Raw genomic sequence first — 23,577 nt, forward strand, 5'->3', positions numbered from 1 at the left:
ATGAGTCTTCCAAACCACCAAAACAGACACATGACATGATAGTACTTTACAGATGTTGGATCTTTATTTGACCTCTGTTTATTGGTACTCTTTTTATTATCTATCCTGATTGCCTAGTCACTTTTACCCCTACCTACAGTACCAGTCAAAGGTTTGGATACACCTACTCATTCAAGGGTTTTTCTTTATTTTTACTATTTTCTAGTAATAGTGAATACATCAAAAGTATGAAATAACACATATGAAATCATGTAGTAACCAGAAAATGTGTTAAACAAATTAAAATAGATTTTATATTTGATATTCTTCGAAGATGACAGCTTTGCATCAAGGCAAAGAAAACCCCTTGAATGAGTATAGTCACAGCAAAATAATCCTGCAGCAACAGGATTTCAACGTTTAATCCATAATGTTGTTTGAGCGGTGGTTAGGCTTTTAGCGGGTCAAAATGAGGCTACTTGTAAAGTGGGATACTGTTACTATAACCATCTGTTAGTGCAGGTTTTTAATTCATTTTTGTAAATCACGAAGCTCATGTGCATTTCCTGTGAAACAGTGAAATTCTCAGCAACAAAAGAGTGATTAAGATGATAAATCTGTACCGAGCCCCAACAAATGTAAAATCATGATCTGTTTGTGGCATTTATAAAACATCAAATTTGAAAAAGAGAAACAAAAATAGTCTGGCTAAGTCATTAATTCATTTCTCTCCAGAACTGGCAATCATCATGAAAATCTCTGAGGCAGATGTACAGTCTCTACAGTCCATGAAACACAGAGAGTTCTCATAAAACAGTGATAGGGTTTATTACTACACACACTAATGATATGACAACAAGCTACATTATATTCCGAAGAAGCATTTTCGGGAAAATAACTAGCTTTCTAAGGACTTGGATGTGGGGGGATTGAAGACTGTGACATTTGAGGAGAATGGGATGTAGTGAATTGAAGGAATGATTCAATATGGTTAGATAATAACTTCTTGGAGATCAGTCACCTTATCAGACTATTTCAAATAATCCAACGTTTTCCTACTGGCCTTGTGCTAGCCGAGGCCTACTTTACAATGGCTTCTTGACATGCCTAAGTTAAATGTCATGGTCTGCCTTTAGACAGGCAGACCAATTCTGATATTGTTTTCACTAGTTGTTCTTTTGACCAATCAGATCAGCTCTAAAAGATATCTGATGTAAAAAATATATGATGTTATTGGTCAAAATACCAATTAGTTAAAAAATATCTGTATTGAGGTGCCTATCTAAACGCAGCCTTTGATTTCTTACGTTTTGACCATATGGATTAGTGATTTTAACAAAAAAGAAAATAAACTGATCTTCTAAAGCTGAGGCTGTCTTTATTCTTTGTTTTTCCATTGTTCTTTCTATCAGTGTTTTGTGATTGCCCAACAATTTCATATCCATTGCACTCTCTAGTAGGCAGGTTGCTACATTCTCCTTGACCTTGTTGACCTTTGTATATATAATCATTCCTTATCCTCTTTTCTTGTCAAATAGAAACTATTTGATGAGAACTGGCACCAGCTTCGCCTACTGGTCACTGAGCAGGATGTTACCCTGTATGTTGATGACCTGGAAATTGAAACCATGCCATTGGAACCTCCTGTTGGTATCTTCATTAATGGGAAGACCCAGATCGGAAAGTATGTCAGCAAAGAGACGACTGTACCAGTAAGTATCCGGAGACAACATTTTAGAACCAATAACGTGCATTTGTGCTTCTTTGAGCAAGACAACCGTCGTTTACAGATGTAGGATCTTAATTTGAGCCAGTTTGCTACAACAAGAAAATAATCCTTCTGCAACAGGAAATGTGAATTACAATTAATTACAATTAATGGGCATTTTTGTAGGGGTTGATGAATTCTTTGCAAGGGAAATTACACATTTTAGAAGCCTTTTAAAACCTAAAATACATCACAAGTTTGCAAAGTTCTCCTTCAACATTGTGATCGAATTAACATCCTACATTGGATCGCATTTAAGCGGCTATTGGTCTAACTGTTTAACAGTAGGATGTGAAGAGTCAATATTCTGCATTTTCCTCTAAAACATACTGACCTCAGTGGATTAGAAAATCTTGCCACGAAGAACCTCTCTGCCCTCTACGTCTTATTTAGTCTTTGCTTTATTAGGCCATGTTGATACTTGGTGTGCTGTGCCAAACATCCTCAACCTGCAATCAATCATAATGATTTGTGTTAAAATGAACAACTTTTGGCCAAGCTCATTTGAGACGTGCAACCAGAATGTTGCTGGATTTGTTTTCAACCCATAAAACTTGAAAATTACCTGCAAGTAAATCCTTACAAGTTATGGTAAATATAATGAAGGTGTCACTTAAGTCTAGAGAAATAACTTCCTGGTATGGTGATGAGAGGGACTTTTCATGAATCGTTATAAAACTCTTATCAAGATAAAGTAGCCACTTGTTAGTGTTGAAATGCTTTTCCCCCGACCGTACGATAATTCCTTTATCTTTAACAGTTTGAGATCATGAAACTGAGGATCTACTGCGACCCCGAGCAGAACAACCGTGAGACTGCCTGTGAAATACCTGGAGTTGTGAGTACAAACAACTTTTTGGATGTGTCCTTGTAATTAATGTGGCACATTAAAACCAAACCACATTTTTTAAGGGATCTCATATTTTCCTGTTTGTGATCACAATGCACCACTATACTGTATACCACCATACCACCACCATGACTTAGTATCGGGGAAAATCCATACAATGTTCATCTTGAAATCTGTTGAAATTGATCAAAAAACGTCTTTCTTCTTTCTCCTCTTTCAGTTATGCATTGAATCATATGGTACTAGGAATATGATTCACGATATATGACCCGTGTTTTATAGATTATTACACATATCACTTGTTTGACCTCATCCTGCTTTCTATTGTGCTGTGGTGGAGCGCCTTTACCTCTGCTTGCCACATGCACATTGCTCTCACTGTTATTTTACCGTCTGACAGCAAATCTGTTTGTGAAGCAGTGGCCAAATGCTGCATTGGCTTGGCTATTGCTTTCACTACTAACCCACGATGCCAGACCATTGTTTTGCATATGTGGTTTCTGGATATCAGTTTGGGAGAAACAAAAAGAGAGGGACAGAGAGGCACTGAAAACACAACCGCATGCCAGCATCTCTCTCTCTCTCTCTCTCTCTCCCTGCATGTCTTGCATTGTCTCATTTACCTTCAACCAGTGTTATTGTCTAAATGAATTGGTCTATTAGTGTGAGATTACAGGTTCCAGGCGCTTCCATGACATAATCTCGCTCCTTTTATTTCCAGGACGGCGAGGTATGTATTTTGGCTGATGGCTTTGCTCGCTTACAAAGTAAACCCTAGTTTAATTTTCATCGCCAGAGGTAAGACTATACTTCATTTTATGGTCTTTTGCAGTGTCACTTTTTTAATTTATAATTTTTTTATTTAACCTTTATTCAACTAGGCAAGTCAGTTAGGAACAAATTCTTATTTACAATGACAGCCTAGGAACAGTGGGTAAACTGCCTTGTTCAGGTGCAGAACAATAGAGTTTTACCTTGTGAGCTCAGGGATTCGATCTAGCAACCTTTCGGTTACTGGCCCACTAGGCTACCTGCCATCACTAATCTGCTAGGGGTTGTGCAATGTATAGGTAACACTTTACCTTAAGGGAAAATTCCACCCAAAATTCTATCTTTTGGTATTGGTTTTATTAGTCCATTGTTGATATAATCCCAACTTGTTTTGCATGCCAGCAATTATATGATGCAATACACACCATCATATAATGCAAAATACTGACTGTATTACTGTATTTTGAAAGTTATATACAGTATATTCAAAATGTGGTTGCTGACATGCAACAGATTTTGGGACTATATCAACAAGGGAAACAAACAAAAAATAGGGTTTTTGGGTGGAGTTTTCTTTTAAACTTCCCTTATACCCAGGTAACTTACACAGCACTAACTATAGTTACAACATTGTAATAGGGAAGGGAAAGGGGATACCTAGTCAATTGCACAACTGAATGCATTCAATCGGAATGTGTCTTTCGCATTTATCCAAACCCCTCTGAATCAGCGAAGTGCGGGGGTCTTCTGTAATCGACGTCCACATCATAGGTGCCCGGGGAGCAGTTGTTGTTGGGGGTTAACTGCCTTGCTCAAGGGCAAAACGTCAGATTTTTACCACCTTGCCGGCTTGACAATTTGCACCAGCGTCCTTTCAGTTACTGGCCCAACACTCTTAACCGCTAGGCTACCGGTAATACAAAAGTAATCACATGGTAATAACGTTATGTTGAACATACCTATAGTTACATTTGATGAATTTCAGGGTAAGTTCAAAGTAATATTTTTCCCTTGCGTCAAGCAAGCAAACATATTTGTACTAATATGCAGTCAAGGTTTTTTGTCTCTTGCTATAACCATGTAATATAGCCCTTTGTCTTTAGAACTATGTTTGCAAAGTCATTTTGCTGGAAGTGTCTGCTGTGTGAATGCTACTAGGCTGCCAAATGCTAAATGATACGACTGCTAAGAGACCTGAACTGAATGCACTCCCTTGGCTTCAGTTGTCTGAGTGTCTGTTAGCAGGAAATCAGACATATCATTGATTAATTGCTCGTATGTCTTCCATATGACAAGAGTATGGCTTAGTGATCACTATGTTCAAACCTTTTACTGCAGTAGGCAGAGTGTTTCTTGGTAGTCTACTTTGAAAGAAAAGTACACACCTCACACACATGGCTATGGGCTTAAAAAAAAGACACCTGTACCATGTCAGATATAGAGTTGAAATATATTCAATTTTGAGTTTGCATCCCAATATTACACTTTATATACGTAACAGAAGAAATAAGAGGGAAAACAAGTTTGACATTGAAACACTGGATTTTTGGCTGTTTTTTTTAATCATCTTGATTAATTATGAAATTATGAAAAATATGAATAACTTTCCACCCATGAGGCCACTAGAGGGCGATTTGGTGGTTTGACCGCTGGAAAGGGCTATGTGCCATTAGTGAATGGTGTGCGTGTTTCTTGTTTATTCCAGTGCGCCAATGGCCCTGGTGACATAGACGTGGACCCGACTCCAGAACCATGTACCTGTCCTCCCGGACCTCCTGGTCTTCAAGGAATGAAGGTCAGTCAGAAGGGTTACATCACCGCGCTTGCCAGTTTCTAAATCAGGTGTCAACTCCTTCCATCAGGACATGATGCTGTGCAAATCAAATACACCTCTGAAAGCATTTCACTTTTGAACAGTTTTCTGACATAAATGGTTTTGTCTACCCACAACTTGCATGACCAATTCATCCAAGACGTGAACGTACAGCCAAATAGAAAGATGCGGTTCAAACGGATGTGGCTTTGTGCCTACAGTACGTCACTGTGACAGCAATGCATGTGATTGGGTTGTGGTTGGAAGATGTTATCAATAAGACCTGCCCTACTGTCCAACGTCTTTATTGATGGAAATAATGAACCATTGAAAAAGGGACTAGTTACGGATTGTTTGGCAAGAGAATGACAAGTTGACTAAAAGTACAAACAGACTGGCTCCTAGGCAAAATAAAGTTTCCTTAAATGGGCCACAAAATAAAGTGCTGTGTGACACATTTAATTGTTCACAGAGCATATGCCAAAGAATTTACAAGATGTTAAAAGTTAAACTAAAACGTTTCACCTTTAAGCAATATTACCACAGCAACAGGTCCTTTTATTCTGTAAAAGTGCACAAGGTTGCAGGCATGTTTGTGTTTATAAGGCCACAGTCACGCATGGGTACAAATCCAGTTTTTCAAAAGGAAAAGATTGCTCTTAAAGGTTTTAATAATACATCCAAAAGGCTACAAGCATGGCTGGTTCGCAGATGGATCTTTTGGGCTGAATCAGAGGAAACTGGTGGGAGGAGCTACAGGAGGATGGGCTCATTGTAATGGCTGGAATGGTATCAATGGAATGGAGTTAAACATGTTTCCATAATTGTTTACAATTATCCATTACATTACAATGAGCCCGTCCTCCTATATATCCTCCCACAAGCCTCCTATGGGGCTGATATATTAACAGGAATTGTAGCAAAGGGCATCTTGAATCAAGTAAAGCTCAACATGTCCTGCTGAGACATGAACTCAGAATGATCTTTCGTACTGATAAAGTCTGTAAAACCTTGAAAGGTCTTTTCCAGGAAAGGTAAAAAGCATTTCTGTTTGATGCTCCTCACAAAGAACATGTTTTAAAACCAAATCGGTGCAGCTGTGCAGCATGCAATAGACAAACAGTTTCTGAGTAGTTCAGCGGTTTCATGAGTGGTGCAATTGTGTTGTTTTAAAGATCAAAATGGTCCAGTCAATAACATGCTGTGTTCTCTGTCAGGGGGAAGCAGGAACAACGGGGAACCCAGGTCAAGCTGGTCCTGCTGGTGCTGATGGTAAGCCTGTGAGTACTACATAGTTTAATATACAAACATCTACTTATTCAACACCCATCAGAATCCAACACTTTTGGAGAAAATAAATGCATTGAAAATGGATTAATTGCTATTCGGGACATTGCTGAATGGGCATTCAAATCAGTTGGATGCCAGTTGGATGTTTTGGATGTGAAGAGAATTCCCTTTAATGTTGTAACGGTTAAAGAGCACACTTGGAGAGAGAGGGTGAAAGGGGATACCTAGTCAGTTGCACAACTGAATGCATTCAACCAAAACGTGTCTTCTACGTTTAACCCAAACCCTCTGAATCAGGCTGCCTTAATTGACGCCCATGCCATCGGCACCCGGGGTAGAGTACATAGTGGTGCTAATAGTACCCTTTCTCCAACAGGATTTACCTTCTAGGGATTTCAGGGCATTTTTCACATGCTTAAAAGGAAAGGGAAAAGAGGTTCATGTCTGAGTGTTAAGTACAGTATCTGGTACTTAACTCTAAAGGCTTTTTCTCCCTACTGGGTGGCAGGAGAAACTTTATGACTCCTGCCAGTGTGATAACTAGGCACACGAGGCGGGCCAGATGGAGGCGGGCCAGATGGAGGCGGGCCAGATGGAGATCAAATTTCATTATTTGCAGAAAAGCTTTGTGTTAAATATGATTAATAAGTCCAGGGCCCGTATCCACAAAGTGTCTCAGAGTAGGAGTGTTGATCACAAAGATTAAGATTATATGGACATATCCTAGATCAGCACTCCTGCTTTGAGATGCTTTGTGGATACGGGCCCAGATCTACTATTTCTAGACTAGACTGTACTCAAACGTAAGTAATCACCGCTGCCACAGTTTCTAACATACATAAATCTGCAGAGAGTAGAAAAAAAGGTGCTATCTAGAACCAAAAAGGGTTCTTCGGCTTTCCCTATAGGATAATCCTTTGATAACCCTTTTTGGTTCCACGTAGAACTCTTTCTGGTTCCATGTAGGACCCTTTCCACAGAGGGTTCTACATGAAACCCTAAAAGTTATTCCTGGAACCAAAAAGGGTTATCCTATGTGGACAGCCAAAGAACCATTTTAGATTTGATAGAATGATCTGGTTGCCACTGAAGATGCTAAAGCATATTGTATCTTCACCTGATTACATGTTAAGTGGCTGATAGTCAGAACATAACGATTATGAAACAGATCATGAAGATAGTCAAGGAGCAAGTCCTCCCTGAGATGCTCTCTAACATCAAGCAGAAAGGAAAACAGAATAATCTGTCCTGTAATTTGTAAAGGTGAATGTCTCTCTAACCTAGTGTCTAGCTTAATGATAAAGTCCCTACATATCTTCGTTCCATGTTGGTGTTTGATTTCTTTGAGTTAGAGCAGAATTTTCTTACCAGAATTGATTGAATAGACCCTTAGTGGATTGGATCATGACCTTTAGGGGACTGTTCATTTCTAAGGGCTAGACTTCATGCCATGAAGCAAATGTTTTTGGAAATCTGACAAATGTTTTAAGAGGACTCATGGTCATTGTTTCCATGAAACAGTACAGCACATGTTACCTCGCAGGGGACTGTCACTGTAACAAGATAAATCTTACAGAAGCAGTAGATTTTTTAGTAGGCGTTTGTGCATTAGCGGTTTGGCATTTGTTGTTTTTTGTGGTATGACTCAGATTTCACTGAAGGAGGTAAGAGTGTCTGTATGAATACTTACATAAGAACCTGGAAATTGACTAACTGAAAACATGTGGCACGTTTGCTGATATTGCTTGTTTGCTTGTACCAGCTCTACCATCACTTTGACTGATATTGCTTGTTTGCTTGTACCAGCTCTACCATCACTTTGACTGATATTGCTTGTTTGCTTGTACCAGCTCTACCATCACTTTGACTGATATTGCTTGTTTGCTTGTACCAGCTCTACCATCACTTTGACTGATATTGCTTGTTTGCTTGTACCAGCTCTACCATCACTTTGACTGATATTGCTTGTTTGATTGTACCAGCTCTACCATCACTTTGACTGATATTGCTTGTTTGATTGTACCAGCTCTACCATCACTTTGACTGATATTGCTTGTTTGCTTGTACCAGCTCTACCATCACTTTGACTGATATTGCTTGTTTGCTTGTACCAGCTCTACCATCACTTTGACTGATATTGCTTGTTTGCTTGTACCAGCTCTACCATCACTTTGACTGATATTGCTTGTTTGCTTGTACCAGCTCTACCATCACTTTGACTGATATTGCTTGTTTGATTGTACCAGCTCTACCATCACTTTGACTGATATTGCTTGTTTGCTTGTACCAGCTCTACCATCACTTTGAACTTGAAGGGTGATTTCCTGGACACAGATTAAACCTAGTATTGGACTAAAAATTAAGCTCAATGGAGAATCTACATTAAAAGTTATTTTTAATTCTGGACTAGTCTGAATCTGTGTCCGGAAAACTACCCTGTAATGACTCAGTAATGTTTGCCCAAAGTGGCATATAAAGTCAATTTTGAATATCATCATTATTCTTGTAAATAGTCATGTAACAAAGACTATTGTGTCATTTTCTGCCTAAACTATATCAGGGACAAAATAACCATTGTTGCACTAATTTTTATGAACTCAATTTGTTCATTGTTATCTATCAATGAACTCTTTATCAACTCACTGTTCGGATGACATTTTGAAGTCCTATATTTTCCTAGCTTTTTCCATTAGAGGCTTTGAAATGCTGTATGGTTGGAAGGACAGTACATTGGTCTGTGTGGGGTGTTCAACTTGCACTCGATACTAATCTCTACTGATGACTGAGGTCACGAGAATTGTAGACCAGTTTACAATACAAAGATGAATTCTTCGTGAACATGTTGTGGCCTTTAAATACTGGCAATGCATTATTGGAGCAAATCTTCCTCCAAAGTGCCATAAAGGGATGAGAGAGTGTCTTTCATAAATATCTTGTGAAGTCTTTCCTTTGTAACCAGAGGAAAGATATTAGTTTGGTTCAAACCCTACACGACATAACAATGAAAGCAGTACATATCATCCTCCTACATTTCATCCTCCCACTGAAGTTGGGGCAGATGTTACATTTGGGTTTATCCCAAAATATGAGGGCTGTTTTATTGCAAATGCTAATGTCTGTAGCAACTGAGAATATTTTAGTTCCCAGTAAACATCCTCTAGTGGTTTGAGTCATTAAATAGAATTGAATAATTATCTTAATTGAACAGTCCTCAAATTTTCCCCAATGAATTTGTCGACACACTTAGTTGAATAAACAAATGGTACCCACTTGTAGTATAATCAAGTATGGGTGTGGAAGTATGAAAGAACTTACAGAACTGGAACGTATTCTGTACAGTAATCAAGTTTACCATCATACTAAGAGCAAAGATCTATGATCAATGCAGAAACTTATCTACACTCAGAAAGCGTACTTTTCTCCTGACTATTTTTCCTTATGTTGAATATAGACATGCAGATGTCAAAAAACAAAAAAAGAACATACCATTCCTGTGCCAGTTTATGATATTAAAATCAAGTAAAATGCAGCATGGAACTATATTGTAGCTAACAGGTAGTGTGAACTGTAAATTGCTACCTATGTAGTACTTCATATCTAGGGCAGAGGCTCAAGTTTTCCATAACAGCTGCAGAGCAGCAGTATGAGCGCTAATTCATTAATGAGTTTCATATGCTCTCTTGACGTAAAATTATGAAGTGTATAGTGCTTGGCGGTGGTGCTCACCACTCTCACGAGGATAAAAGTACGTCTCCTAAAAGCAATGGAAAAAGGGGTTCACCCTCTTTCATGGCCATGTAGGAACAAGATTTGGAGAAAATAAATTGCCTGATGTTTGATTAAACTGATTAGCATTTTTCAACAGATTCCAATTGAAAGCTGGCTGGAGGTCATGTCCTCATATAGATTGTGGTTGTCCTGCTGTGAGGACAAAGGCATAGTTTACCCATAACCTTATAACCTTGACTTTTACAGGATACCAAAAACCTTGTCTTAACTATACCAGCAACATGTTTCAACTGATAAAGGCTTTTTAGAGCTTTAATGATCCCTACATAGAGGTCTTATGAATCCTTTATAAGCAAAGTCATACTACAAAAAGAGTGATATAAAAGGTCCTTACATCTGTTTTGTCAAATCTATCAAAACCCCTTTGGCACCCTTCATATGGCATTTGATTATGAATGACTTCTGAAGCATCTATATAGGCCTTATAAAGGGCTAATGAAGGCTTATAACGTGTGTATGAATGAAGGTTTTAAAAGTTGTTTTAAAATTTTGAAGGGGCAATTGCAGTAGCTACATCCATTTTTGGACATAGAAAGGAATGATATGCACACATTGGTTCTTGAAGAATATAACTTATAAATGCCTCATGAGCTTAGTTCAACTGTCGTACCCCATCAGAACCCAAAATATGACCTTGTTTTACACCAATGTTTGTAAACAAACACTGTATAGCTAAAACTATAATTTGACTAGTGTTATGTTCTAATTATCAGAGTAAGAACTCGACGGACACTATGAAACCTTACACCAAGTTTATTCTCCCATTGGGTCAATACAACTGCATTAGACAAAAAACTTATTCACACAAGCACTGATATTGAACTCTTTCTCCCAGGCTGAGTCTCCTCCTACACATCTGAACAGCCAATGCATCCCTGGTGCTAGACAGAACCTTAGTGATATCTGTTCTTCCTCACTTCATCTGACCTGACCTCTGCCCCAAAGTGCTCAATCCTACCAAAATCACTTCTGTCATGGTGACTAGGATCCCTGAAGGCTAACGATAACACATCCTGACACAATGTAAACATGATACATTCCACTCTCTCCCTCAGTGACATGAATAAGTAGATTTCATGATTTCACAAGTCAAGAAATCCTTTGCGCAGCGTAGAAGTACGGTGGCTAGGAAAAACTCCCTAGAAAGGCCGGAACCTAGGACGAAACCTACATTTACATTTACATTTAAGTCATTTATCAGACGCTCTTATCCAGAGAAGGACCAGGCTCTGAGGGGTGTTCAGTTCTCTTCTGGCTGTGCCGGGTGGAGATTATAAATGAACATTGCCAAGATGTTCAAACGTTCATAGATGACCAGCAGGGTCAGATAATAATAATCACAGTGGTAGTAGAGGGTGCAGCAGGTCAGCACCTCAAGAGTAAATGTCAGTTGGCTTTTCATAGTGTCAGGAGAATTCTATACTCCTGTTCATTTACCAATTAAGTTACCCATAGTCTGTTATATCAGGATTAGTAAGATACTGATAGAACAGGAAACAGACAGAGGCCCAGTCTACCAAAGTTAAATGTTTATTCACGGGAACGTTCTGAAGTCAAGAATACAAATCAATTCATTTTATACTGACTTCTCACGCCCACACATACACACAAACATACGCCCACACATACACACAAACATACGCCCACACATACACACAAACATACGCCCACACATACACACAAACATACGCACACACATACACACAAACATTCGCACACACGTACACACAAACATACGCACACACATGTCCTGCTACGCGCACACTGTCTGTCTCACTTCCCAGCCGACAGAGATAGTGACTTTGTCCTTGAGACGTACTCCCCGTTCTCTCACAAATCTCTAGTCAGGTCAGCACCAAGCTCAGACAGTCTGTGTTTAGAATACCATAAAGGCATATTGTTTTACCCTATTTCTGACTAGGACTACACATGAATTGATTATGATTTCATACATTCTAATCAATTCCATACAATTATATGTTTCAGGGCGGAATATTCTAATCATTCAATTAACAGACAATTCTCACCTATCACATAGCTAATCATTCAGAGTCAGAGACAGAAGGTGCGGTGGAGAGAGAGTCCAATATAGCATGTCCGGGACAAGGTAGCACTTCCAGTGAACAGGTCAGGGTTCCATAGCCACAGGCAGAACAGTTGAAACTGGAGCATCAGCATGATCAGGTGGACTGGGGAAAGCAAGGAGTCATCAGGCCAGGTAGTCCTGAGGCATGGTCCTAGTGCTCAGGTCCTCCGAAAGAAAGAGAAAGAAAGAGATAAAGAGAGAGAATTAGAGGGGGCATACTTAAATTCACACAGGAAGACAGGAGAAATACTCCAGATATAACAGACTGACCCTAGCCCCCCAACACATAAATTATTGCAGCATCAATACTGGAGGCTGAGACAGGAGGGGTCAGGAGACACTTCTTTCCTCCGAAAGAAAGAGAAAGAAAGAGAAAGAGAGAGAGAATTATAGGGGACATACTTAAATTCACACAGGAAAACAGGAGAAATACTCCAGATATAACAGACTGACCCTAGACCCCCGACACATAAACTATTGCAGCATAAATACTGGAGGCTGAGACAGGAGGGGTTCGGAGACACTGTTACCCTGTCCGAAGATACCCCCGGACAGAGCCAAACAGGCAGGATACATATCCCCACCCACTTTGCCAAAGATGAGCCCCCACACCACTAGAGGGATATCCTCAACCACCAACAGTCTTCTTGGGTATGACGCTACAAGCTTGGTACACCTGTATTTGGGGAGTTTCTCCCATTCTTCTCTGCAGATCCTCTCAAGCTCTGTCAGGTTGGATGGGGAGTGTTGCTGCACAGCTATTTTCAGAGATGTTTGATCAGGTTCAAGTCCGGGCTCTGGTTGGGCCACTCAAGGACATTCAGAGACTGTCCCAAAGACTTTCTTGCGTTGTCTTGACTGCATTGTGCTTAGGCTCGTTGTCCTGTTGGAAGGTGAACCTTCGCCCCAGTCTGAGGTCCTGAGCGCTCTGGTGCAGGTTTTCATTAAGGATCTCTTTGCTTCGTTCACCTTTTCCTCAATCCTAACTAGTCTCCCAGTCCCGGCCACTGAAAAACATTCTCACAGCATAATACTGCCACCACCATGCTTAACCGTAGGGATGGTATTGGCCAGGTGATGAATGCTACCTGGTTTCCTCCAGATCTGACGCTTGGCATTCAGTCCAAAGGGTTCAATCTTGGTTTCATCAGACCAGAGAATCTTGTTTTTCATGGTCTGTGAATGCCTTTTGGCAAACTCCAAGAAAGCCTTTCATGTGCCTTTTACTGAGGAGTGGCTTCCGTCTGGCAACTCTACCATAAAGGCCTGATTGGTGAGTGCTGCAGAGATGGTTTTCTTTCTGGAAGGTTCTCCCATCTCCGCAGAGGAACTCTGGAGCTCTGTCAGAGTGACCATCAGGTTCTTAGTCACCTCCCTGAGCAAGGCCCTTCTCCACCGATTGCTCAGTTTGGCCAGGCGGCCAGCTCCATGAAAAGTTTTGGTGGTTCCAAACTTCTTCCATTTAAGAATGATGGAGGCAACTGTGTTCTTGGGGACCTTAAATGCAGCAGACATTTTTTGTTACCCTTTCCCAGATCTGTGCCTAGACACAATCCTGTCTCTGAGCTCTATGTACAATTCCTTCTATCTCATAGCTTGGTTTTTGGTCTGACAAGCACTGTCAACTTTGGGACCTTATATAGACTGGTGTGTGCCTTTCCAAATCATGTCCAATCAATTGAATTTATCACAGGTGGATCAATCAAGTCTTCAATCAAGTTGAAGAAACATCTTAAGGATGATCAATGGGAACAGGATGCGCCTGAACTCAATTTCGAGTCTCATAGCAAAGGGTCTGAATACGTACGTAAATAAAGTAAACGTCCTCTCACTGTCAACTGCGTTTATTTTCAGCAAACTTAACATGTGTAAATATTTGTATGAACATAATAAGATTCAACAACTGAGACATAAACTGAACAAGTTCCACAGACATGTGACTAACAGAAATCGAATAATGTGTCCCTGAACAAAGGGAGCGTCAAAATCAAAAGTAACAGTCAGTATCTGGTGTGGCCACCAGCTGCATTAAGTACTGCAGCTCATCTCCTCCTTATGGAGTGCACCAGATTTGCCAGTTCTTGCTGTGAGATGTTACCCCACTCTTCCACCATGGCACCTGCAAGTTCCCGGACATTTCTGGGGGGAATGGCCCTCACCCTCACCCTCCGATCCAACAGGTCCCAGACGTGCTCAATGGGATTGAGATCCGGGCTCTTCGCTGGCCATGGCAGATCACTACCATTCCTGTCTTGCAGCAAATCACGCACAGAATGAGCAGTATGGCTGGTGGCTTTGTCATGCTGGAGGGTCATGTCAGGATGAGCCTGCAGGAAGGGTATCAGATGAGGGAGTAGGATGTCTTCCCTGTAATGAACAGCAATGAGATTCCCTGCAATGTCAACAAGCTCAGTCCGATGATGCTGTGTGTAACTCTCCTTCGTGAAGGAATGAGTGTTACACACCGCCCCAGACCATGACGGACGCGCCACCTCCAAATTGATCCCACTCCAGAGTACAGGACTCGTTGTAACGCTCATTCTTTCAAGATAAACGCGAATCCGACCATCACCCCTGGTGAAACAAAACCTGACTTTTCCGTGAAGAGCACTTTTTGCCAGTCCTTTCTGGTGGGTTTGTGCCCATAGGCAACGTTGTTGCCGGTGATGTCTGGTGAGGACCTGCCTTACAACAGCCCTCAGTCCAGCCTCTCTCAGCCTATTGCGGACATTCTGAGCACTGATGGAGGGATTGTGCGTTCCTGGTGTAACTTGGGCAGTTGTTGTTGCCATCCTGCAGGTGTGATGTTCGGATGTACCAATCCTGTGCAGGTGTTGTTACACGTGGTCTGCCACTACGGGGACAATCAGCTGTCCGTCCTGTCTCCCTGTAGCGCTGTCTTAGGCGTCTCACAGTACGGACATTGCAATTTATTGCCCTGGCCACATCTGCAGTCCTCATGCCTCCTTGCAGCATGCCTAAGGCACATTCACGCAGATGATCAGGGACCCTGGGCATCTTTCTTTTGGTGTTTTTCAGAGTCAGTAGAAATACCTCTTTAGTGCCCTACGTTTTAATAACTTTGAACTTAATTGCCTACCGTTTGTAAGGTGTTAGTGTCTTAACTACACAGGTGCATGTTCATTAATTGTGTATGGTTCATTGAACAAGCATGAGAAACAGTGTTTAAACCCTTTATAATGAAGATCTGTGAAGTTATTTGTATTTTTACTAATTATCTTTGAAAGACAGGGTCCTGAAAAAGGGACGTTTATTTCTGTTTTACATTTATTATAAATGTACAAACATTTTTTAAAACCTGTATTTGCTTTGTCATAATATGGTATTGTTGGATTGATGAGGGGGAAAAAACGATATAAAGCTGTAATGTGACAAAATGTGGAAAAAGTGACTGCAGGTGATGCCTCTTGCACTGAGACGCAGTGCCTTAGACCGCTGCGCCACTCGGGAGCCCAAATCTTATGAGTTGGGTCAATAACAATGCAATTGACCAGACAACACCATTAAAAAAAATCAATTTTATTACAATCTTCTTTCTCCAAGCCAGTATCACAACGATCATCAGTCAATAGATACCGAGATGGTGGCTTGCACACTACTTAGACAATAATAATGCACAGGACTACAACCACATTACTGTCCATAAGAGCAAATAAATGACGTTTTCAATTATTGAATCACAATAAATCTACCTGGCGAAGCCACCATCACCACGGGCATGGGGGAGCACGGGGTGTGGCACTTGGACCAACAACTACAAAATAACTAACGATAGACGACAACCCTGAACTATTTTTAGGACAAACGCCACTCTGAGCTAGCTTCAACCACACCTACGCAGCTCAAACCTTTGTAGTTTGGACCAACAATTTGCGTCTTTTCTTCACCACGCTTGACCTCAAACACAGGTGCACCACAGGTTATAAAGGAGGCAGAGCGTGTGGACCACAATGAAAGAGAGTCAGTAGTTTAAAGGATGCTCCAATCACAGGAGGAGGGTGGTTAATTAAGTACAGAAAGTTACAGCACACACATGTCATCAATTAAGGTAAATCATTTGTGAGAGCATGCCTAGGTCAATGAAAATGTAACTATGAAGGATAAAGTACACCATATGACACATCTATAAAGATACCTAAACATGAGCTCTTGCATAGCATTTACAGTTTTTTACATTCAGAAGACTCTCTTATCCAAAGAGACTTACAGTACTAAGTACATAGATTTTCATACTGGTCTCCTATGGGAGTTGAACCCACAACCCTGGTGTTGTAAAGTGCTGTGCTCTACCAAGTGATCCACACCAGACTAGGAAGACATGAAGGCGCTATAGATATGCTCTGTAGATATGCTATGGATATATTTCATTAACCTTTAATTAATAATGCATTTGGGGCCTGTTATAACACGTTCATGAAATGCTTATAGATGTATAAAGAATGCTTTATGGCTGTGTTGTCAAAGTAAATTGTTACCCTTAATTTTGATATAATGGATGGTCAGTCCTTGCATCCATAGCTCTGTCTACGAATTTGAGCGGGGTTACGTTTCTCCAGCCCCATCCCTCAAATTTTTAGCGAAACACAGGCTGGGAGCACGCCTTGTTAATGTTTAACTGCTGATTGCCACATTAAGTGAGACTAATTTAGTTGAACACAGCTGATTCATGTGTTTTATCTATGAGCAACATTAATAAAAAGGGTAAATATCTCATGAATTCTCATCTCTCCTCTTTTTAAATTGAAGGGTGTGCCTGGTAACCGAGGGATTCCTGGACCACAGGGTCCAACTGGGACAGAGGTATCAGCTGAATTTTAAAACAAATTATGTTTTGATCAGAGTAGTGTTTTTGATGTAAAATCAATGGAGCTACTCTTTCTGTTCTCTCTTTCAGGGGCGACGCGGGGTTGATGGCAACAAGGGAGAACAAGGACGGCCCGGTGATTCGGTAGGAAGGTCAAAAAAAAGCATTAGTATGACTTTTTATCGATTCTGCATTATTTATTTTATGACACTGTAGGAGACCCACTTTCATGCATTATAACCAATGCTTGTATTCCAACCAACTGATCAAAGCTACTTCTAATAATCTACAATCACTTTTATCAGACACACATTTTATGTATAAATCTCTTGTCTTTTCAGGGTGAAAGAGGGGTTCCGGGATTACCTGGGCCATTGGGTCAAGCAGGTGAAAAGGTACACCATAACACTGGTTTCACTGAATAAGGTTATCAAATGTAAACATCTCTATATAATATCAACTCTTTGCATGCACATTATCAGCCAAGTTATTCAATTAATCTGTATATAATCAGTAATCCATCTCCCTAAATGTCTTACATCCTGGGAAGATGACATATGTTGCATTGATGAATTATTTTGGTCAAATTATGAACAGAAAAGGAAGCTATTGGTAATCCATAGTAATAAACTCTCTGAACTATCCTAATAGATCCGTCTTAAATGGAAATAAACAGCTGGTGAACTGAATGTCATGAACCCCACATCTAATAAAACAATACACCTTGTATTCTATGAGAGCAAGCCAAAGGAAATTAAAAAGAACATGAAACATTTGTAGGTTATAAGGAACATAGACATTGACTCTGTACATTATTTATTGTTACTGTTGTTATTATTATGTGTTATTACTTTTTTTTGTTTGGAAGGGCTCGTAAGTAAGCATTTCACTGTTCATCTTAATCAAATGTTTTCAGGGAACGGTGGGCAAGGGGCGTTATTAAATTCATCTTTCATTTCTTTAATTTCTTTCCCAGGGCTCTATGGGTCTTTCAGGGGGATCAGGACTTGCCGGCAAAGATGGCCTAGTGGTAAGAATATCCCAATACTGTTAACCACACGGTTATGTACATTAGTTGCCAAGTAAACAACAAAGGTTAGGTAGTAGTTAACTGGCCACTTGCTTATGCTTTCAAGATGACAAACATATTGACAAATGTATACAGTATATTGACCTCTGGCCAATATACTGCAGTATTATATTGTTGTAATATTGTACATTTTATATTGTACATTTGTAATGATGGATAAGGGTGAATTTGTTTAGTACACAAGGTATTGTGTGATGTATTGTTTTATTGATGATGTAGACCGTTTTGGTGTGATGTGTTGTTTGGTTCCCGTATGGACCCCAGGAAGAGTAGCGGCTGCCTTAGCAGCAGCTAAAGGGGATCCTAATAAAATACTAAATACTATATATCAATTTAACGATTTCAGGGAGAAAAAGGAGCCAGGGGATTCTCTGGGCCAGCCGGACATCCAGGAGTACCAGTATGTACAATATAGATACTCTGGTCTCAAACCAGGAACTGACATGGCTTTAAGTTTGAAAAAATATATCTTTCTCCCATTCTTCAACTCAGGGTTTACCTGGAAGCGATGGAAAGAACGGAGTCCCAGGACAAATTGGTCAAAAGGTTGGTTTTCAATGTGACTAAACAAAGGAAAGTTAACTCACTGATGGATGGGATTGTCGTTTGACAAAATTGACCATAAAGTTGACTTGTCGTAGTCGGTCTGAACTGAACCACCAAAGGGTTACGCTGCTATTGTCTGGCACTTCCCCAACAGTGGAAATATATTATTGCTGTTAGAACACATTGTGATCTATAAGGGGGTTAGCACCATTGTTTCCTTGTGTTCTTACTCAGCTCAGGCTTTTCTGACACATGGTTTCCATTATCTTAATGGCAGTTCATCACCATCTAGGTGGTTGTGTCTGCGTTATAACTTCTGGATTTATATGATTTTTTTCTTCCACATGTAGAACCTTCCAAAAATGTTCACAGTTGGTTTCTTCCCTTCTACGCTGTGGAAAATAGAACAAGTAGTGTCTCATTGGATGTTTTTAGAATGCCAGTTGGTTGAAAATAATGGCTTGACAAGCTGGGTTACTGTACATGTAGAGCTGATACTGTACAGAAACCTTATTATGGCTTTTTTTAACCTTTATTTAACTAGGCAAGTCCGTTAAGAACAAATTCTTATTTTCAATGATGGCCTAGTGGGTTAACTGCCTTGTTCAGGGGTAGAACAACAGATTTGTACCTTGTCAGCTCAGGGATTTGAACTTGCAACCTTTTGGTTACTAGTCTAACACTCTAACCACTAGGCTACGCTGCCGCCCGGCTTGACAAGCTGGGTCACATGTAGAGCTGATACTGTACAGACACTGTACCTTTTTAACCTCATCATGGCTTGACAAGCTGGGTCACATGTAGAGCTGACACTGTACATACACCTTATTTAACACCTAATTTGACAGATACTCTTATCCAGAGTGACTTACAGCTAAGTGCCTTGCTCAGGGGCACATCGGCAGATTTTTCACCCAGTTGGCTTGGGGATCCAAACCGGCGACCTTTCGGTTACTGGCCCAACACTGTTAACTGCTGGGCTACCTGCCGCCTCTGCTGTTAACTTTAATCTAACAAAGATAGATTCAACAGTATCCAATTAGCAAATTCATGGTGGGTGCTGCTATCTCTTTGAACTGTACCTGTAGCCGGTTCACTGAATCATCAAGCATGATGACTGTGTAAATGATATTCTGATGCATTATTTTCATCAATAGGGAGAGGTTGGAGCAGCTGGCATCCCTGGTCTAGACGGAAGGGAGGGCCATCCTGTAAGTCATGGACATTTCTATTCTTTCTATAACCATGGATTATAATCTACATTCTATGCACTCTAGACGGTCTACTTTCTTGTATGCTTAGGTTTCTATGAAATATGAACAATGCCAGAATGCCCTCCGCCCCCTCAAATAAAATGAGTTCCTTGACTTTAGCAGGGGATATCCAAAACAGACTCAGTCATCTGGAGCTACTTGAATCACAGCCGACATCATGGATCATGACAGTATTTCTGACAGCTAGTAAATTTGGAGTGGTTTCCCTCTAGTTCATCCCAGGATATAAACCCTATTATGGCAATACTTTGGTGACTTCATGTAGTCATTTTGTAGTCATTTGGGGACAGAATAATACATCTGAAAAAGAGTTTTACACAAGTGCATCCCCATTAGTCTTGGAAGTTCTGCAGATTTGGCCGCACAAGCCGAGTGGTGGAACTACAATGTTCTAGATGAGTCAGTTGCTCCACAGGGCTGTAAGCCATTTGGTTTGCCAGAACATCCAATGATCCAATGTCTTTATGGACTAAATAACACAAAATTTGTATCTGCCTGTAACCCCCTCAAAGCTAGTGTCTAAAAATTATTGTATTGTGAGACTTTTTTCTATATTTGTTCTATTTAGGTACTTATTTTACATGACGTGTTGAATTGCATGGGGAAAAGGATTGGGTTTATCAGCCTTACTCTTGAGACAAGTGTCATGTGATTTTGAATAACCAATGAGAGTCAGGAGTGTTGTATCCGAAAGACATCACCTTGAGTCATTGGGTTTTTTAGATTAGATGGAAGAGCACACACTATTGGCCCTCCAAAACCACTTTTAGGCCCTATCCAAAGCCAACAGATAGATGCCAACAGATTAGAGAAGGCTGTTTGGAGGATCTATAGAAGGACAGGCTTATTGTCATGGCTGGAATGGCATATATGGAATGGAGTAAAACATGTGGTTTCCATATGTTTGATGTGTTTGATACCGTTCCATGTATTCCATTCCAGCCATTACAATGAGCCTGTCCTCCTATAGCTCCTCCTACCAGCCTCCTCTGCAGCAGATAGATACAGTACTGCATGTTAGCATTGCACATAATGAAAAACATAGCTCATGCGGTGTTCTTGCCCAAAATTGGTTAGAGGTCCTTATTTAGGTATTTAGTGTTTGGAATTGAAAGGGTTCTTTGTCGTCACATTTCTAATTAGTAGAACACAATGTAAAGAGAAGGAAACAAAGGCTGTTCTTGGACACTTCCATAGCTAGGCAACTCTTTGATGTGCAACATTTTCTATGAATTCCATTGGAAGAAAATGATATGAAACATTTGTGCCTCCAATGAGCCATAATAAGCCTCACAGTCACAACTTGTTCATGGATTAACTCCATTCATCTCCCCCATACTCCCATCAATGATCCAAGAATACATGTAACAAACTATAGTTGACCATGATGTACTACTCTGCCTATTCCAAGAACATCTCTGCTGTTTAACACATAAATACGCTTTGGCTTATCTATATGACACATACATAGATTTTCATGGTGTCTTAACTGAAGTGGCTAATTGTCAATAGCCTCGTCTGGGGAACAGCTTTTAATATATTTGCAGCATCGGAGGATTTTTGATGAGTTATTTTCCATGTTTCCATGTTCCTTTACAATCCCCTCAAGATAAAGTCTCTGCCGTTTTCCAAACATCTGTACCCGTTTATCATGAAAAACTGACTAAAGAGGCATTTCAAGGTAGTTTTGTTGGATGTGCTCAACAATTATAAACTGTTTATTTACTCAACTAAACATTCACAAACTAACAGATTTACTATTTACGACCATTTATGTCCCCAGGAGGGTTTTAAACGCCAGGCACTTTTCACATTTGTCCATTAACAACAAATATTGTCTCTCATCTACCAAACATATATCAGATTATGCTGTGAGGTGTAATGGAATATGCAGAATTTGGTTTAGGATGTGACAATCCCTGCTTGGGATTTGACATTGTTGGTTATTCTACATTTGCCGCCAACCACTACTTGGGTGACCTGCTATGTCATCCATATCCTTAACCTTCAACGTCAGTCTTTGTTTGAAGTGTGACAGAGATGTGTCTGTTGAAAGTCTTTGAAGAGGAGGAAATGTTTTCAATAGATAATATGCGTACAGTCATGAATGTAGACCATACTACAACTTAAATATGATGTATCAACTGACCTTTGGCCTGTACGCAATAGTCTCCTTTTGGTCTCATCGTTCACAGGGTTACACCACAGTGTATTTTCAGAGATATTTGGTATCACTAAATGCAGTAGTCCTTATTTAGTACTTCCATAAACATGGCATAGTATTCACTACATACATGCTTCTTCTTTTAAACTCCTGATTTCTGACACTGAGTGGTCAGACAAAATGGGCAAGCTTTCATGGAAATGGAATGCATCCGTTCCACTTCATGGAACATATCGTCAAGCATTTGAAACACCTATTGCTGTTTTTAATGAGTAATATTTTTGGGACTGTGTTGCTATTCATTTAAACCAAGATATACACTGTGGCTTTAAGAGCTTTGAGGTCTGAGGCTTTGTCGGAATGAGACTCTGGAGGTGTCCCAGATACATTTTCCATGTTGAAATGACTGATTAGTGGGAAAACTATTGTGTGCAGAGAACCCTTATAGGTCCACATAAAGTTGTGTATATTCTTCTATACAAACTTATACGAAAGTCTATTTTTTTATTTAAATGAACCTTTATTTAACCAGGAAGGGCTCATTGAGATTAAAATCTATTTTTCAAGAGCGCCCTGGCCAAGATCGGCAGCACAAGTCATTACAAAATAATTTACAGACAAACAACATGAAAAACTACAAGTAATCTAGTAAAAACCATTGAATTCACAAGAGTATAAAACAGCAAATTAAAAACATTGACAGGTCAGGGAATCAGCCTCAAAATCCTTCATCGGTGATTTAAAAACACCAATCGGGACAAGTTCTTCCAGTTTAAAAGTATTTTGTAAGGTGTTCCAAGACGATGGTGCAGAGTACATAAAAGCCCTTTTACCAAATTCAGTTCGGACATTTGGAACAGTTAGCAGGATAAAGTCCAGCGAACGAAGAGAGTACCCACCACATTTCTGAACAATAAAATGCACAAATAAAAAGGTAGTAAACCCAAAATGGCTTTGTAAATAAAAGTATACCAGTGACTGAGCCTACGAGTGACTAGAGAAGGCCAGCCAACCCTGGTATACAAAGTGCAGTGGTACGTAAGGGTTTTGCAGTTTAAAATAAATCTCAAAGTGCCATGGTAAAGAGTGTCAATTGATCTCAAACACTGAGCGAAAGCATGCATATATAAAATATCCCCATAGTCTAGTAAAAGCATAAATGTAGCTGATTACTAGCCTCCTTCTGGCTTCAAAAGAAAAACAGGCCTTATTCCTAAAATAAAATCCCAATTTCAGCTTCAATTTTTTTGTAAATTGTTGAATATGCAATTTAAAAGACAGGCATCATCAGTTAAAATTCCAAGATATTTATATGAGGTTACAACCTCAATC

General features: G+C 40.0%; 1 protein-coding gene across 3 annotated transcripts in view; it reads left to right on the forward strand.

Annotated features, from left to right (window-relative positions):
- Positions 1-23,577, forward strand: part of col21a1 (collagen, type XXI, alpha 1) — a 47,853-nt gene that overhangs the window by 11,457 nt on the left and 12,819 nt on the right. For all 3 annotated transcript variants that reach the window (XM_065002639.1, XM_029685416.2, XM_065002638.1), the window contains exons 6-16: positions 1,518-1,691; positions 2,508-2,585; positions 5,074-5,163; positions 6,399-6,461; positions 17,114-17,167; positions 17,262-17,315; positions 17,513-17,566; positions 18,148-18,201; positions 18,608-18,661; positions 18,754-18,807; positions 19,965-20,018. In XM_065002639.1, coding sequence (XP_064858711.1) covers positions 1,518-1,691; positions 2,508-2,585; positions 5,074-5,163; positions 6,399-6,461; positions 17,114-17,167; positions 17,262-17,315; positions 17,513-17,566; positions 18,148-18,201; positions 18,608-18,661; positions 18,754-18,807; positions 19,965-20,018 — 783 coding nt within the window. The remainder of the gene's footprint in view (positions 1-1,517; positions 1,692-2,507; positions 2,586-5,073; positions 5,164-6,398; positions 6,462-17,113; positions 17,168-17,261; positions 17,316-17,512; positions 17,567-18,147; positions 18,202-18,607; positions 18,662-18,753; positions 18,808-19,964; positions 20,019-23,577) is intronic.

This window comes from Oncorhynchus nerka, linkage group LG16 (assembly GCF_034236695.1).
Source record: "Oncorhynchus nerka isolate Pitt River linkage group LG16, Oner_Uvic_2.0, whole genome shotgun sequence".
NCBI lineage: Eukaryota > Metazoa > Chordata > Actinopteri > Salmoniformes > Salmonidae > Oncorhynchus > Oncorhynchus nerka.